This window comes from Ostrinia nubilalis, chromosome 8, assembly GCF_963855985.1.
Source record: "Ostrinia nubilalis chromosome 8, ilOstNubi1.1, whole genome shotgun sequence".
NCBI lineage: Eukaryota > Metazoa > Arthropoda > Insecta > Lepidoptera > Crambidae > Ostrinia > Ostrinia nubilalis.
This window is the reverse complement of record NC_087095.1, coordinates 9,477,751-9,494,918: the sequence shown is the minus strand read 5'-3', so window position 1 is coordinate 9,494,918 and position 17,168 is coordinate 9,477,751. Positions and strand designations below refer to the sequence as shown.

General features: G+C 36.8%; 1 protein-coding gene and 1 long non-coding RNA gene across 2 annotated transcripts in view; one reads left to right on the top strand and one right to left on the bottom strand.

The window, feature by feature from the left end:
• The window catches only part of LOC135073905 (uncharacterized), a 328,784-nt gene that overhangs the window by 300,495 nt on the left and 11,121 nt on the right, over positions 1-17,168 (top strand). The window lies entirely within an intron of this gene.
• LOC135073873 (uncharacterized) lies at positions 9,029-15,998 on the bottom strand. The gene is made up of 9 exons (XM_063968096.1): positions 15,737-15,998; positions 15,507-15,656; positions 15,090-15,225; positions 14,682-14,860; positions 14,168-14,358; positions 13,780-13,948; positions 13,491-13,548; positions 12,990-13,405; positions 9,029-12,859 (listed from the first exon to the last, which is right to left on the bottom strand). Exons 1-9 carry the CDS (start codon positions 15,783-15,785, stop codon positions 9,957-9,959), a joined length of 4,251 nt encoding a protein of 1,416 aa, XP_063824166.1. The 5' UTR covers positions 15,786-15,998; the 3' UTR covers positions 9,029-9,956.

Genomic DNA, 17,168 nt, shown 5'->3' with positions numbered 1-17,168 from the left:
GACGAATACTCATTTGTGTGAAATATTAAGCATTTTAGTGAATAGAGACTTGGTTCGGGGTATTGTTTGAGGTGTACAAAAAAGCTCGCCATTTTTTTTGGAGTACACTACGATAAGTATGATGTTTTCCACCTCTAAATCACTAATTAAAATTTCTGAACTGCGAGTATAGGTTTTTAACTAAACAAAGAAAACAAAGGTTTAAGAATAGGTTCTCTAACACACAAGGTTCGATTCTAGTCAAATCAAATTACTTGGAAGAAGATTGCATTTAGGTGTGAGTCCTCCATCAATTATCGCTTATCCGATAAGCGATAAGCCTTATCGTGTTGTCTGTTTTTGGAATTACAAATTTGTCTTTTAAAAAGTTCTAAAATCTTATACTGGTGTGGTGTCTATTCATCACCATCAATAGAACTATCTATGGTTACGTCATACCACCTACTACGAGCTACGAAATAAATTAGATTTTTACATAAACAAATGGAATAGTACCTCCTACAAACCGTTATTAAGGTGCAAGACGATTTTCATTAACCATGCAAACAGACAATTTCGCAAACTAAGTTCATTGTTAAACCAACATTCACTTTGTAAATGATAGCTTTATCTAATAACGTAACCAGCTAAACGAAACGAAATGAAAGTGTTGCAGCAAGAGCAGATTCATTTCTTGCAGAACTTTGCAACGACCTTCGGGTGCAAGTTTCAGTTTCAGTCGCAGAGTGCGGCGCCCGCCCATCTTGGATTTGCATGATTAGGCGTGCCGCGGGATGCATAAAGAGAGGGTGCAGAAAAATGAGCAGAGTGCTTGTAATAAGCCCTATCTGCTTTGGTACAATGGAATTATGGAAGTTGGAATGCACGTTGCTGGGTTACTTATCCACTTAGTTCGATTATAGTCTTCAGCGATTGAAGGAATTTGAATAAGTTCCTAAGTTGCATTTTTGTTGGTAAGTATGTTAGCAGAGCAGCAAAAGAACAAATGCTCCTGCCTAACGAAGGCAATGGTCATATCAAAAAAGGGGGCTCTATGGAATCAATAGGAAAATGATCATGCGATTATAAAGTTTAGTTACAATTTGTTACTGTAAGAGAAAAACTAATTTCCACGACAGAAAATTAACTCACCCCTTGCAATGTAAAGGTGCATTGATTAAATACCTAATCCTTTGCAATACCTATTTGTTTCTATCAAATATTTTCAATGGAAACCCCTTTCCACGAACACAAGCCATTCCGTGTATTGCTGAAACCCGTTTAATCATGACAGAGTCGCACGTTCCGATCCTAATCCACCGTTTAATGAAACAAGCAAAAGTAGATGCAATATCGGGAACGGTTACGGCACCGAAATTGGAATCCACAACAAAGGGACGTCAAAGAAGCTTGCAAGAGAACGCGTGCGAGCCAGCATAAAGAGCCTGGGCGACGCTGCAGGCCTCGTGCGTCCATTAGGTCCCCCTCTGCCCCCCACTGGGCTGCCGAAAGTAAGGGGGCCAGCCATCCCTCTCACACCCGAAGATGCACCGACCTTCTGGACGAGACCGCAACGCTACATAACGCTAATGAATTACGTCTTTTACTTATTTGCTTTCTAATTTTATTGAACGCGCATGTGTGATGGGAACGATGTCGGAAAGTGAGTACTGGATGCTTATTTTGTACAATACGTATTATGACTGCATTTTTTTTTAAATTACTTGAATAATTTTGCTTGATAAGCTTTATGTCAGAACAAACACATTGTTTAACTAATAAGTAAATAAAAAATAAACCAATAAGTAATTACAAAATAAATTATGCTTCCTCTTTTCAAATATATTAGATTGTGCATAATTTCAAACAATAAGTGATAATACACTTGGTTAGTTTTATTCACAACATAAGAAAACAAGAACAAAAAAGAACAATGCTATCTATAGGTACTTATAATACATCTGTAGAGAGGTCAATTCTGTACATGAAATATATTTTCAAAATAACTATCAGGGGGTGATTAGTGATCGATACTGATGCCAAAAATGCAATCAGTAAAATTTTTGTCTGTCTGTCTGTATGTAGTCCAGTCATTATAGTAAGTTCACCTCGGAATTCGAGATACCCAGCTGTAAGTCTGTAAATACGTGTATATTGACACCCTAAAAGTTGTCTCAAAACCTACATATGGTAGGGTGTAAGCAACTATTAAATTTCAAGGTCAACGGTCACAAAAATCGGTTTTTTGCGCTTTTTTTTAGAAATATCTCATTTCCTGTGGGTTTTTTGCTATTTGTATTTATTATCAATATTGTAGAATACTAAATTCTCTACAAATTTTGTTTAAAAACTTTTTCTATACGGTGAACCGTTTTCGAGATAGAGGGCGGAGAGCGCGCGGTCACTGCATCACTTCAGGTCTACTTAAGCGGTTTAGATTTTTCATACAAAAGGATTTTCCCGCTAATTCCTGTGGGAATTTCGGGAATTCCTTGTTGTAACTAAGCTTTGAGTTTACTAAGGTACCTACATGCCAAATTTCAAGCGTCTAACTTCCGTTAAGCGTTTAGATTTTTCATACAAAAGGATTTTCCCGCTAATTCCTGTTCCCGTGGGAATTCCTAAGTATACTATAACCTGCCCAGGTGTATGAAGAATAATTGTACTAAGTTTCGTTAAAATCCGTCGAGTAGTTTTTGTTTCTATAAGGAACATACAGACGGACAGAATTCTATACATGAAATATATTTTCAAAATAACTATCAGGGGGTGATTAGTGATCGATACTGATGCCAAAAATGCAATCAGTAAAATTTTTGTCTGTCTGTCTGTCCGTCTGTATGTTCCTTATAGAAACAAAAACTACTCGACGGATTTTAACGAAACTTGGTACAATTATTCTTCATACACCTGGGCAGGTTATAGTTTACTTAAGAATTCCCACGGGAACAGGAATTAGCGGGAAAATCCTTTTGTATGAAAAATCTAAACGCTTAACGGAAGTTAGACGCTTGAAATTTGGCATGTAGGTACCTTAGTAAAGTTAAAGCTTATTTACAACAAGTAATTACCGAAATTCCCACGGGAATTAGCGGGAAAATCCTTTTGTATGAAAAACCTAAACCGCTTAAGTTGACCTGAAGTGATGCAGTGACCGCGCGCTCTCCGCCCTCTATCTCGAAAACGGTTCACCGTATAAAAAAATTTTTTAAACAAAATTTGTAGAGAATTTAGTATTCTACAATATTGATAATAAATACAAATAGCAAAAAACCCATAGGAAATGAGATATTTCCAAAAAAAGCGCAAAAAACCGATTTTTGTGACCTTTGACCTTAAAATTTAATAGTTGCTTACACCCTACCATATGTAGGTTTTGAGACAACTTTTAGGGTGTCAATATACAAGTATTTACAGACTTACAGCTGGGTATCTCTAATTCCGAGATTCTTACCTAATTTAAGCTTAAATGACTGGACTAATGTTCCTTATAGAACTAAACAAAAACTTGGTACAATTATTCTTCATACTCCTGGGCAGGTTATAGTATACTTAGGAATTCCCACGGGAACGGGAATTTCCGGGAAAATCCTTTTGTATGAAAAATCTAAACCGCTTAAGTTAGACGCTTGAAATTTGGCATGCAGGTACCTTAGTAAACTTAAAGCTTAGTTACAACAGGATATTGCAAAATTCCCACGGGAACGGGAGTTAGCGGAAAAAAACATTTGTATGAAAAAATCTAAGCCGCGTAAGATAGATGAAGGGGGTAAAACGGGATCAACGCGTACGAAGTCGCGGGCGGCCGCTAGTTAGTTAATAATATAATAGATAAGTACTAGCATGTAGTAGTCATTCGTAATAGCCCTAAATAAGAATAGAGTAGAGCTTCTGGTAAGTAGAGCTTTTTCTGTAAGAAATACATGGCGAGTTCAATGCCGCTTAAGTATACACAATAAAAGTTATAATTTATTAAAAACAACATCAAACGGTCAAGCTACCTTAGGACTAAAGATATAGTAGTCTGGTACAGCCCTGAACTCCCCAGGTAAGTACGAAGTGCTTAAGATTAGCAATACAATAGCAGCATGATACATTCGGCCGAGTGTACTGGGTACAGTCACGCTCACGACATGCCCCTCCACCGATAAATCGCATTATGGCCCACGTGCAGCGAATACATTTTTAATCTTGTTTCCTTTATATTATCCGGCTTTGGAAAGCTGCTGTCTGCCTCTAAAAAGTGCCAAGCGAAATGGCGAGCCACCTAGATAAAATCCATCCTCTATAAGACTCTGTCGAGTTTAATATTACAAGCTTACTAATCCTGTCGAATAGAAAAATTCTATTTGACAAGGCTACACAAGTACCCAGTGGTTGGTATCAATGTAACATTTATAACGTTCTATAAACTTAAAACTAAAATTAGAAAATACTTACTATAAAATACATGACGCCAACACACCAGTTTATCAAGTTTATAACTTAGGTCGTGTGTTGGCCAAAACAAATAAAACACGCCGAGAGCGCATTCAACACGTAAACACGGGCGACGTTACCAAAATAAACAAACAGTACAACCACGCCGCGGTAACGTTAATAACTCCCACATTGCCATCCATGGCTCTTTTCATTCGGTACGAGCCTTTACGGGCTGTGTCAAAGCACGTAATTAGTATTTAGGAAGGTGGTAAGAAAGGCGAGGTCGTGGGCCAGACGTCGGGTATCGATCCGACCTGCCCCACGCTACCCCCTCTGTGGGAAGCAGGGGGAACGCACATCGAGCCACCAATTGACACACTTAAGGTAATACTCAGCACTTAGACGACGCCTTAGAGCCTTAGCTCTGGTCAACGAACACTGCAAGTAACTGCAACAAACCGGAGCCTGCTGCAGAGCACTATTACACAAGTATAAAATGTAATAGGTGCAGCGATTTTACAGGCGCGTAATGAAAACTCAAAACGGAGATGTTCCACCATGTTTAGTGTAAGTATCACTAAAATAGTGGTACCAGGTTGGCAAAAGCGGCTGAAAGTTGCAGAAAGCCCGACCCAGTTGGCTTCGAGCCCGCCTCTGGGTCGTAGCATCACGTAGATATGCGATTCGCTTTATTTAACCTTGAATATTACTTACTTGATGAAATTGCATTTTCTCGTCTCGCATTTCCATTGTTATTACTAATTAACCTAGCAACTACTCAAATGCAGCTGCGAGTAACTAAGCAAATTACATTCTTTAATAGAAATAAGTAACCCTATCTAGTATTCTACGAATAATATTCAATTAAATAAATAAGACAGTCTCGGTTTATTTGGTATGCGATTTGCATAAAAAATCTATCACGAATTGCAGAGTAATTCTTGGTACCGGGTACTGGCAGTCTCTGAAAACGCAGTACATACTTACACGGGTACAATATCAAAACCTATTAATTGAGTTCTGGGAAAACGCTTGAATATCCGATATCCTTTGAATGGTACAGTAAGGTAGACTTATCGATATCAAATAGAGATATCTATATTTGTGGCAGGATATTGGAATGATAGAATACCAAGAAAACAGAATGGGGGCATTAGTGTTGCGCAACCGTTGTTAGTAAAATAATAAACTTTATCAACTTATGGCATAGCAGGTGCAACTTAAAAGTAAATAAGTAGGTATTAACCTTTTTATCATAATTATGTTTACACTACCTGCCAGTTTCCAATTGCATATTGCATTTTCTAAGCACGTGTACCATTCCCTAACCAAGAGCTGTCTGAGCAATCGTTGCTAACAGTTAATTGCTTGCTTAGCATAATGTGCCGCCATAAAACGCAGCCAATTCGTTCTATCTAGCTTACTGTGGCTCTCCAAAACTAAATTCTTCTTTCTTTATAAAGGCAATTTCCTGCAAAGGAATTACGGGTGAAAATAAGCAGAGCACGCAGATTGTCCGGAGCGACGTCGCGTCGGCGCTGCACTTTGGGGCTCAGGGGGTTAGACATTGGGGGGGCGGCCGAGGGTGGTGTAAAATCACCCGCAATCATTTATACCCGAACTGCCTGCGGAATTACTAGCCGTCACTAATTTCGAGAAGGCTTCCACGCGGTTGGCGTACATTGAACACTCACCTTGTTCTCTCTTAAACAAACTACGATCAAACCCGTCGATGGATGCGAACAAAGGCAAAGTTTTCAGTGAAGGCGCATATTACCGATATAACGTGACGGGGGAAGTGCACACTTCACTCCGTCTACTAGGTAGAACGTTCTCACGGTATACCTATAGTTTCGTCTCATGCTAAGTACCACGTACCAAAGTTTATATAGAATCTTTACATAAGAAAATCCATAGATATGGACGTTATCGTATAAAAGCTTACCTACCGCAAAACTTTCTCAGGCCAATAACTTACCTAGTACCTACAGATAGATTCAACTCAGTTACCATCAAATAAGTACCTACTAAAGATCATTTTAAAAAAGAAAACCCGCATTAATTTCGGTGTGTTACAGGTAGAAAGTTTATTATCGCGCCATACGCGTTCCCTTTAAATTATTTCTTTGTAAAAGTCTAACATTATAAATAAGAGAGTCCATCCCTTAATATCCATGTAAATTGATTTGAGATTTGACTGATTCCTGTTACAAATTCCATCCCTTCAATCAAGTTTTATCATCTTGACAAAAATAAACGCATATTTTCACGGATAATGCGACCATTCTTTTTCTGGCTGAAGAACCGTCAATTTCGAAAGCTTTAAAACTTTGAACTTAACCCAAAGTAAACAAAGACTCCTATTATACGAAACCCATAGCTCTCGGCTGGCAGCACACTCGTGCGATATATTGAGAGTATTTGAGAGGCACGAGGGCACGTGCTGAGATGCGACGCAGCTATTCGTGTCAGAGCCTGCATCCGTGACCCAGTTCGCTCGCCCCTTCCTGCCCCGCCCGTCCACGCCGTATATTTTGGTCTAGGTTGTGTCAAGCTGTTGTGTATTGCTAATACGCTGTCTCATTACTTGTAACCGCTTGTATCTGTTGTACGTAAGTAAGTAGAGTGAGATCAAGATGTATAGTTAAATTCAACATTAGAGCCATACTCGTAGCTAAGCGACTACGACTTAGGGGTAGAGGAGCTTAAGCGCAGTGGGTCCTAGGTTCGATTCCTGGTTTGTGAGAATAGCGTGTATTTACCTATAGTGACAACATTAGTCAGAGTTAAGTAAGTGACTTTGGGATAAATGTACGCGAGCTTAAGCGCATTGAGTCCCAGGTTCGATTCCTGTTTTGGTCATTTCGTAAACAACGTTTTTCGAAGATCATCGACTTTTCTTAAAAAAAGGTTGAATAACTTAAGTTTAATATATGAAAATTTATAATGGAGGAGCTTTTATGAATGAACAATAAAGAAGAATATTGGTTTTCAACAAAGAATAAAGGTATCAGCACACTTTTAACGATAACGATACGTACGTAGACCTACTTAATAAGGTTCATTCATGTCACAACGGCAGATCAAGGCGTGCAAAGGATGATGGGCACTTTTCTATGGAATCTGGGCGTAAAACCAACAGAAATGTAACTACTATTATTTGTTAGGACTTAATATCAGAAATATATTTTCATATAAATAACTACCATAAACTCCCGGGTTTGCTTGGAAATTGACATAAAGTGTAATAGTAATTGGTGGTTTATTGCACAAACAAAAAATATTATTAATTAATACTTATCTACTTTCATTTTAAATACATTAAGTTATTTATCCATTATTATGTCCAACAGTTCAGAAGTGGGGCCAACAAATGGTATATTTAAACCATGTTCTACATTATAAGCCTAGGACCATACCTAGGTACCATTTAGAGAAATGACGTGAACACAGTCATGTTTCAATGGGATTTCTACCAGTTAAGTTGTAGTGTTGTCGCATAATCGATCACGGACCGATTATTAATCGATATTGCCAAATAACGATTTATCGATTAACAATTCGATTAATCGATTTTATTGATTACCATCATTACTATCATTTGATTGTTAATTCAATTCCTTATTTTCAGCAATATAATCGATTATTGCAATCGAATAATCGATTATGATTTATTCGGTATACATACTTACTAAATCGATAGAATCGATAGTAAGATATGATACAGTACTCTCAATATGATCGATAAAAGCAATCTAATTGAACTAATAATATTTTTATTACCCTAATGTGATGTGCAATTCTATGGAAACTTTGCATATTCAACGACCTCTATCTCCGTATCCCTGCGTATTTCAGGATTGTTGTCATACTATGAAATGATGTACTAATATTAAGCTTTAATTTAGTATACTTTTTGTTTCTGTTGGTTTAACGCCCAATATGCCCATCATCCTTTTTATATGTAAGTTCTAGTTTCAATAGATGCGATTTTGTAACGAAAATGAAGTCTGGTTCATTTACTACGTTTAATTTTAATAAGCTCCTAGTCTGTGCCACAAACGCAGTCGAAACCTAATTACTTAGAATTTGATTTTTGCCGAGATTACACCCGCGGCGGCGGCTCAAATTAGCATGGTAATGTACGGTTCAGCTGTGGTGTCACGATCGCCTCTAATTGCCATCTAATTAAACGTAATATCATAATCACCGGCAATCCGATCAGTAAATTAGGCATTCGCTTTAATGAGAACAAATTAACGCTCTCTCTAATTCGAGCGATTAGTATCGATATCCATTTACATGCACAGGGTAAGTTTGGACGATTGTTAATCACGCATCGATAGCTGAAGATTATTTTACTGTGAGGTCAAGAAGATAACTTGTGTAAATTAGGAAATTCCAGAAAATTCATTTTCTAGACACCATTAGAGACGTATCATGACGCGCGCAAGGTCTCGTAATTATCAATTTATTATAATAATACAGGGTGGAGGATTTAATGGATTTTTGGCAAACTTCCTAAAGCCAAGGTAAAAATTAAATAAAGATCCAGTAGTAAAGAAAGATGAGTGTGGGACCGATTGGATTTAGGATCATGTCATGTAATCTCAATAAAACAAATTACTGTAAATAGATCACTTTTTAATTGAAATTTTTCATATTATGTCTTACACATAATCATTTGACAAAATTGTGAAGATACCGCCATAAATCATGATCTTAAAAACCAATAAAGTTACTTTACATACTAATTTACATAAACAGCAGGCTGTACTTATGTGTCCAACACATATAAATATACAACTATCACTATTTGTAACACTTATTTTAATCATGTTGGTGAGAGGGAGTTTAACATAAATTATATCATTTGACTTACAATTAACAGTACGCCTACTATTTACAGAATCATAATTTAACAACAAAACACTATGGCAGTTAGGTTTGTGAGAGCCCTTTGTACACAGACTAAGTTCAAACGCCACCATAACACTGAGTTACCTCAAAATAATGAAATCTCTAGACTCAACAACAGCTAAAACACCGAGTACATAACGCACGAGAAGTCATACTTAGGTATTAAACTTATTCGAAGGGGTCTATCATGTCTGAGTAAAATAGGAGAATATTACAATACTCCTAGAATTAAATAAGGGAATTGATTTAAATAACGGGATAAAAAATGGGGGCGTTTGGCGGAAAAAAAGCCCTTGGAAGCGCTTGTAAGCAAAATTGCGATCAGTAAGCGCTGTCACTTCTAAAAATGTATGAAACACGACACTATTGAAGTTGGCAAACGTGTCATCGCCGAAAACTGCCATAGCAATCGCCATTTTGCTTACAAGCGCTTCCAAGCGCTTTTTTCCGCCAAGCACCCCCAATGTAAAATTATAAGTTGCAAGTAATCTCGTAAATTAGTCTCGTAATTATCCGGAGACACTGGAACTCTCTTGGACTCTCGCTTAGCCGAAGATACCAGAAGACGAAGACCGAAGATACGCTAACTTGGATTTACAATCATCTCTGTTCCTCATCTATACTTATCCTGGTGGTCAAGGTCCATGTAATTTACTCAAAACCGATTCTATATCTATATTCTGTATATTGGCAGAACTAAATAAATTATATTGCGGATCCGTTTTCGTTTTTTTATTACTGTCTCCCGAACCCTCATCTGACATATTACCGCTGTGCACCCTTTTCCGTTTTTTACCTTCAGCTTTCTCTTTGACTTCTACTTTCTCAACTTCCAGAACAATCTCGGTCACGCTTACTTCGGTTTCTTTATGCCTCGTTGGACTACTCACTTTCAAAGGTGTGTCTAAACTCGTCAACGTGGAGTCGAAGATTTCATAGCACTGAGCTTTTATTGCATCTTTCAGAGGAGTATACAACTTGTCCATGTTGGCTATAGAGCTTACGGCCATTTCAGTCTCCCGGTAACTGTAATCAAAATACTCGACAGCCTGACTCGGATCTTGGTCAAGCGTCAAACTAAAAGGCGTAGCTCGCAATCTTATCGACACCCCATCGTCTATACAAACCTCCATGCAAAACTTATCCTTTAATTTTGTTAACTCCGTTTTACGTGACTCTTTGGTGGCGTCGTAACTACATGAAATGTAATTTGCACTTTCTTCATGACACTCGTGAACTGACAATTCAATTTCGTCATCCTCTTCTTCTTCGTCGTTTTGGACAATTTGTAAATTAGTACTGCAATCTGACTCGAGGGTCTTTTCTAAAACTGCATTATCAGGTTTATTATCTACTACCACAATAGGATTTGTTAATTTCAAATTGGTACTATGCTTTGCTGGAGTCTCTTGTAGGGTACTGTCAAGTAAATCACGTTCAATAATTTTAGCAGTTTCTATATCAAATCCTCTTTTTACCAAATCTATGTGTAAACTACCTTCAATATCATTAGGTTTACTTGTTACAGTATTTTCTATATATTTTTGTATTTTACTTATGTCTTCAGCTTCAATTGGTACATTAACGATGACATGTTTTGGCTCCTGTGATCCGTCATCAGACCATCGAAGCGGTAATTGCTCAGTATCTGAATCTTGTACAGCTACATTAGAATCTGGAATTTTCTCTTTACTTTTAGTAACAAACTCTGGGGATTCGTGTTCTAAACTTTCTGAATTAAAAGATTTACTACAATGGAGTTTCCGCGGTGTAGACGACTTTCTGCGCGATTTTGTCGGAGCGCACGTAACCGCAGGCGAGGCTCTCGGGCTATTATCTTTATTTGCTTTCCTCCTAGTTTGCACTTTTGATTGATTCGAGGGATCAGAAATCGGGATTCTCTTCCTTCCTCTTCCATCTTTTTTCGTCGGCGTCGGTCGCCTGGGCTTAATTTTCATAAATGATTTATCCTTTTTAACAGATTTGGTTTTCTTCACGGATAATGGTTTAGTTTTAAGTTTACTCTTATTATTTATGCTCTTTGGCGTAGCCTTTTCTGCAGCTAAATCAGCTAAGTTTACCGAATCAAGACAACTCTCACAGTCTTCTTTATTTCCGACATGTTTTTGTTTGCCACGTCTGTACGACACATTTTTCGTACATTCGCGTACGGGGCGAGATGGCTTCAAATTCTCTTTTTCTTTCGAGTCACTATCATCTTTTAGACTATTGTTAGTTGTATTATCTTTTGTAGATGTTACAGGACAATCTAAATCATCTTGAATTCGCATGTAGTCCTGGTCGTCAGGTTTGTAATAAGAACCTCCACTAGAATAATCGGTGGGTCTAGAGGAATAAGACGATGGCGTGGCATTTGCCAAGAACCGAGGAGTGGGTATGTTCATAATTTTTATATCAGACATGGGATCATCTGGTATATCAGGACCCAAGAACCTAGGTGTCTCCATTTGTATATCGTATAGAGCTTGTTTATATGGAGTTTCCAGAAGATCGGAAATATTAAGTTTAGCGCCTATTTCATTCTGCAGTGACATCCTTTCCATCTCAGGAGTATCGATGTTATCATCACTATTTGATTTATTTTGAACTTTGTGGTTTTTATTGGATGAACTTGGTACTTGATCTTTAGCCAATTCCGCGGGAACGCGTGGTATGATGTTGATAGTCGGTTTAACAAGTACGTCTATTTTCTCGTCAGGTATAGTTATAATTTCACTGGCTTCATCAATGCTACATTTACGTTTAGGTACTTTGGTTTTCGGTGTTTTTTTCTTGGTATTGCATTTATCTTCTACTGTATCTTCGGTATTGTCATCAACAGAACTTCTGGTCGTTTTCTTTTTTCTCGATGGTCTTGGCTTAGGTTTCGGTTTAGGGCTGATCATTGCCTGTACATTACTTAATTCTGAAGCCCGCGCATGTTTCCGTAAATCAGCATCCCAATTAATTACATTACCTTTAGGTTTTATGCTATTTTCAGTGAGACTTGCATTATTGTCTTCTACCTTGTCACCGCTTACTACTTTCTCTGTACTCGAAGGTATTGAAATATTTGGACTCTGGCTAAGTATAATTTCAACGTCGTTGCTGTCTGGAACCTCAGGAACACCTTCGTTTATTGTCTCGTGTAGTATCCTTCTAGGTGTAGTAAAATCTAAAACTCTCACATGTGAAGTTCGTCGTGGTGTAGACGAGGACTTTCTAAGAGGGGGAAGCACTTGCGGCGTACTTGTTTCTATGTTACTCGTGACTGTATTATCCTTAGGCGCTGATGCACTAGTTATATCAGGCACTTTAGGGGCGTTACTACTACTGTCTTTGTGTTTATCGGTTGACTGCTCGATTTGAGGTATCAGAGCTGGATTTGGGTTGTTTATCTGGTTGAGGTAGGCGGTGCTATCCGAAGTGACGTCTATAATGAGCGGGCCTAGCGGTCGAGCAGAACTTGACGTCATTGGTATGCACTGGTTCGCGGCAGAACCTACAACTGCTGCCTGACTTCTAATGAGGGTAGGGTCTGGAATTGTAATAAATACACGTTAATAAGTGAAACTAAGTTAACAATATTTTAAGGTTGTAAAGGTCGTTTGGAAGTACTAGTACAAAATGTAAAAAGCGGAAAAAAGATAATTAAATAATTGAGATACCTGGTGCTGGAGCCAGAATGATGGTGGGCATCGCCATAATCTCATCTTTAGTATAATTTTGGCTTTGTCCCAGATGTTGGTGCTTATAGACCGGAGTCCCATTAATAAGAATTGTCTGCATTTGTAGAAGAGGTGTGGATGTCGCATTCTTCGCTTTCAAAGGCAAGTTTGTTGCAGCCCCAAGTGACTCATTATTATCAACTTTAATATCGGACAAAATTGTGATTTTGTTTTCATCAGTCTTAGGTTTCAATTTCGGTAACATGTTATTACACACAGTATTTATACTGACTACTTCTTTTGATGGCATACCGGAACTGTTTGTTGTCTTCAGTAAATATTGAGTTCTTGTTTGTTTCTTTTTTGAATTTTTATCTAAGTTCGCTGAGTTGTTAGTGTCTTTGGTAGATGGTACACTAAAAACATAAGAAAATATTATTAGTTATCTGTACATGAAATATGATTATACTTTTATTTATACATACAATGAGAGAAACTTACTGCGCATGTAAATTTTCTGATGTACTTGAGTCTGGTACTATGTTAACTCCTTCACCCCCTGAATAAAATAATAAATAATGGGATTATTTAATATTTAAAATTCAATGATGTAAATTTGAACCAGTGATTGGTTGAATTCAAATTAGATTAATAAAAAATATAACTTTTTGAAAGAAGGCTCTTAGTTCATTCACCAACATATTAGAATAGAGGCTTCAGTTTAAATACATGCTCGAATACTGAGTCTTGAGATTTGTGTCATGCTGTGACTCAAAAAAATATCACTTACCACTAACTCCAGTAGCAAACTCATTGTACCCTGCTACTGAGACTCTCCCTTTCTCTCCAGGATTAGGGGCAGAAGACGTGTTAATAACAGTTTCATTTTTCTTGCACATTTGATTCAGTATATTGTAAAATTCTTCTTTTTGTTTATTCTCCAAAGAGTCAGACTTTCCCTAAAATAAAACAACAAAAATTTTCACTGCCAATAAAGTCTAACTAGAAAAAGAAGTTGCTGAAAATATCAAGTTATTAAGCATGTAATAAAGAAGTGAAACAAGTCAAAGTTACTTAATCTAATCATTAATCTTTATTAAACCATAATCAGTGATAACTTTTTGCATTAAAACTGTCATTAGGTATTAAACTGTTTAAACATTCCATTAAATACATACCAAAGTACTTGGATTTTGTGAAGCATCCTGAACCTTGTTATGTGAACTGGCACTGGTTGAGAGGTTCTTCTCCACCGTCTCTGTCTCACTTGCCAATCTTGTTTTTGGCTCAATGGACTCATTTGTTTGAGAATCCGTTTGATCTGTGCTTAAAACTCTAGGATTTTTCTTTCTACAAGTTATGTGATTACCTAAAAATAAAATCAAATTAGAACTAGGTATCATCTAATAGGAATGTCTTCACAAGTTTGTCATATTTTCATCTGTAAACACAAAACTTAGCAATATTTTCTACAAAAAGAAAATTATTTTAGCTAAGAAGATAATAATCATAGAGAAATCATAGACAGTTTACTCACAAGACCAGAAGTTATTTGGGTAGGTATTTTTTTCTACTCCCTATTTTGTACAACTATACACAATCATTATTATTCTATCCAATAGGTATAATGGTCTTTTCTTCATGGGTATGAAACAACAATTCAACACAATTTTACATGATGTTGTTGGTTACCTGGTAAATCGGACAGTGATGTAGTTTCTACTGAGTTTTCAACGCTAGACGTCGAAATTTGAGTTGCTGATGAGCTACAAAGGCTGATACTTTTGTTTTTACATGTGCAACTATCGAGTTTCAATGAATTGCACACTTCACATACATTGGCCTTGTTACCTACACTCTGTTTTTCGGCACTGAAAAGTAATAAAAGTTCCTTTAAAAAATTTGTTACTAGCAATAAGTGTGTAATGATTCATTAGGAATTATTGAAATTAGATCATTGTCTAGGCCAAACAAACAATTTTATCAGTGTCAATCTAATGAATATTATAAATTGTAATTGAGTTAACATAAAATAAAATACAAACAATTGACTCATTTGATACTGTACATTCTTGTAATATTATGTAACATATTCCATACCTGTATTTGTTTTGATTGCTCTCTTGCGCTTGAAGCTTATTAATATCAACATACTGTATTAATAACTTAACAATTTCTAATAAGTTTGTACACTGAAATATCTTTCTTCTAAGTGCAAATGGCTTGCAAGTTTCAACTGGAAAGTAATGACTACAATCAATTTATAAGGTTATGTTTATGATCCTAATTATAATAATAACAAGTGTATATGAAAGCATCAGTAGCATCATAAAAGGTAGGAATCGCAGGTAGATAAACCTCTATTATAGGCATATCAATACCTATCTAAATGTATGGTAGTCACTGGATATCTTTGCAAGTCACTAAGGTGAACTTATGTGATTTTTAGCCACTAAAACAACAAAGTTATGAAATGAAATGTTAAGCAAGAGCTAACAGCATCAGTAGTCCACTTACCATAAATTTTCACTGCCCTATATTCAGCCAGAATATTTTTGAGTGATGTCATGAATATTCTGTCATACTCATTGCCGAAAGCATCCAAGTAAGGGCTAGCTTGTAAGAATTCATCATAGGCGGTCATTAACTGTTCCTCGGCAAGATATCCTACAACACAGAACAATGAATTAGTGGATTATCCGTTACAAAACACAACAAAAAGGTTCCCGCCAATTACATAGTCATACCAAGCACAAGTTTTGCTAAATCCTGAGAAGGAAACGGAGGTATAGTCATTTTGGTTAGATTTAGCTTTCACACATTAAATAAACAATTTAACACTGCAGTCTTTTGAAAGAAAAAACGAACTCATATCTCCAAATAAACATTTTTGTAGCTCTCACGAAAACCACGCAAAATAATGAAGTGTTCCATTCCATTATGTCTTTTGTTATTGCTGATGAAAATTGACAATTAAGTTTCTGTCCTTTTCTATTCAATGAAACCAGTTGAAACAAAGCTTAATACAATCTAAAAACTCCCAATCATGTAAAAAGTTAATAAAACAGGAACACAAGCTGACAAGCAAGAGGAGGAATAGTGTTGCCCCTACCTACGTAATCGAGTTAAAATAGAAAAATACAAAAAGTAAATAAAGCTTTGCTTTTCAAAAAAATTGACAAAATTACCAAAATTTAATCTTACTATATTAAGTTACTATGTGAAAATTTGTAAAGATGAATGATGAATGTGTGTGAGTGTGACTCTTTTCGCAAAAACTACTGAACTGATTTTGATGAAACTTTACGGTATTAAATAACATAATGATGATAACAATTTCTTCCTTATGCAGTTGTGAATCTACCATCGGATACATGCGGATAGAAGAATGCTCCTCAGTCATAAAAAACCTAGCGCGTGGCAGGTCAGGTCTCGTCAACAAGGTAGTAGACAACTCGTACGTAAACGTAACCGGGGCATTTGCCCGGGCCACAATGCAGGGGACATCTTTAAAAACTTGTTTCATCTGGGCCACGAGAAGTAAAGCTCTCTAAAATCAACCGTGCGGCAGAAAGGGAATCATGACTAATGGTCCCCTCGAAACCGGAGAGGCAATAGAAACTCTCGAGAGCAGGCCATAGCCTAAGCGCTGATGAACTTCCAAGGAAGGACAATAACTTGCGGGTACATTTCATTACACTCCGGTAGACACCTTCGGGTAACTGGATGGATTAGCCCCGCTACTTTGGGCGGGGAAAGTCCCACACACACAACCCACTGCAGCACTGGTCAGCGTTACCTGACGTAAACACAACGTATTCCTACTTTATCATAATTTTTAATTTATTTATTTATTTTACTTATAATCTTTATTGCATTTTTGCATTCTCTACCAGCTAACCTTAGGTAAAACCAACAATTTGTTATTGTAACACCTCATGTGGCATCGGACTCACTCAATGATTTTATTTTTTTTATTTATTTATTTTATTACGTATACAAAACAGGACAATGTCCTAAGCAATACAATGACAATATGAAATAAAAAGCAAAACCAGACATTATCCCAAAGCATGTATACACAACATGGAATATTGCCAAGCAGTTGTTGTAAAAATCATGCAAATGAATCTTAGCCTAAAACTATTACAATTTTATCCCATCCCAACTAATATTATA

What these genes read in the sequence shown, in the direction of transcription:
- LOC135073873 (XM_063968096.1), bottom strand. Translation starts at nt 15,785, where the DNA reads ATGACTATACCTCCGTTTCCTTCTCAGGATTTAGCAAAACTTGTGCTT. An exon ending in TAGGGCAGTGAAAATTTATG is followed by an intron (nt 15,226 to 15,506) that starts GTAAGTGGACTA and finishes ATTACTTTCCAG; the next exon opens with TTGAAACTTGCAAGCCATTT. An exon ending in CATTCTGGCTCCAGCACCAG is followed by an intron (nt 12,860 to 12,989) that starts GTATCTCAATTA and finishes TTACAATTCCAG; the next exon opens with ACCCTACCCTCATTAGAAGT.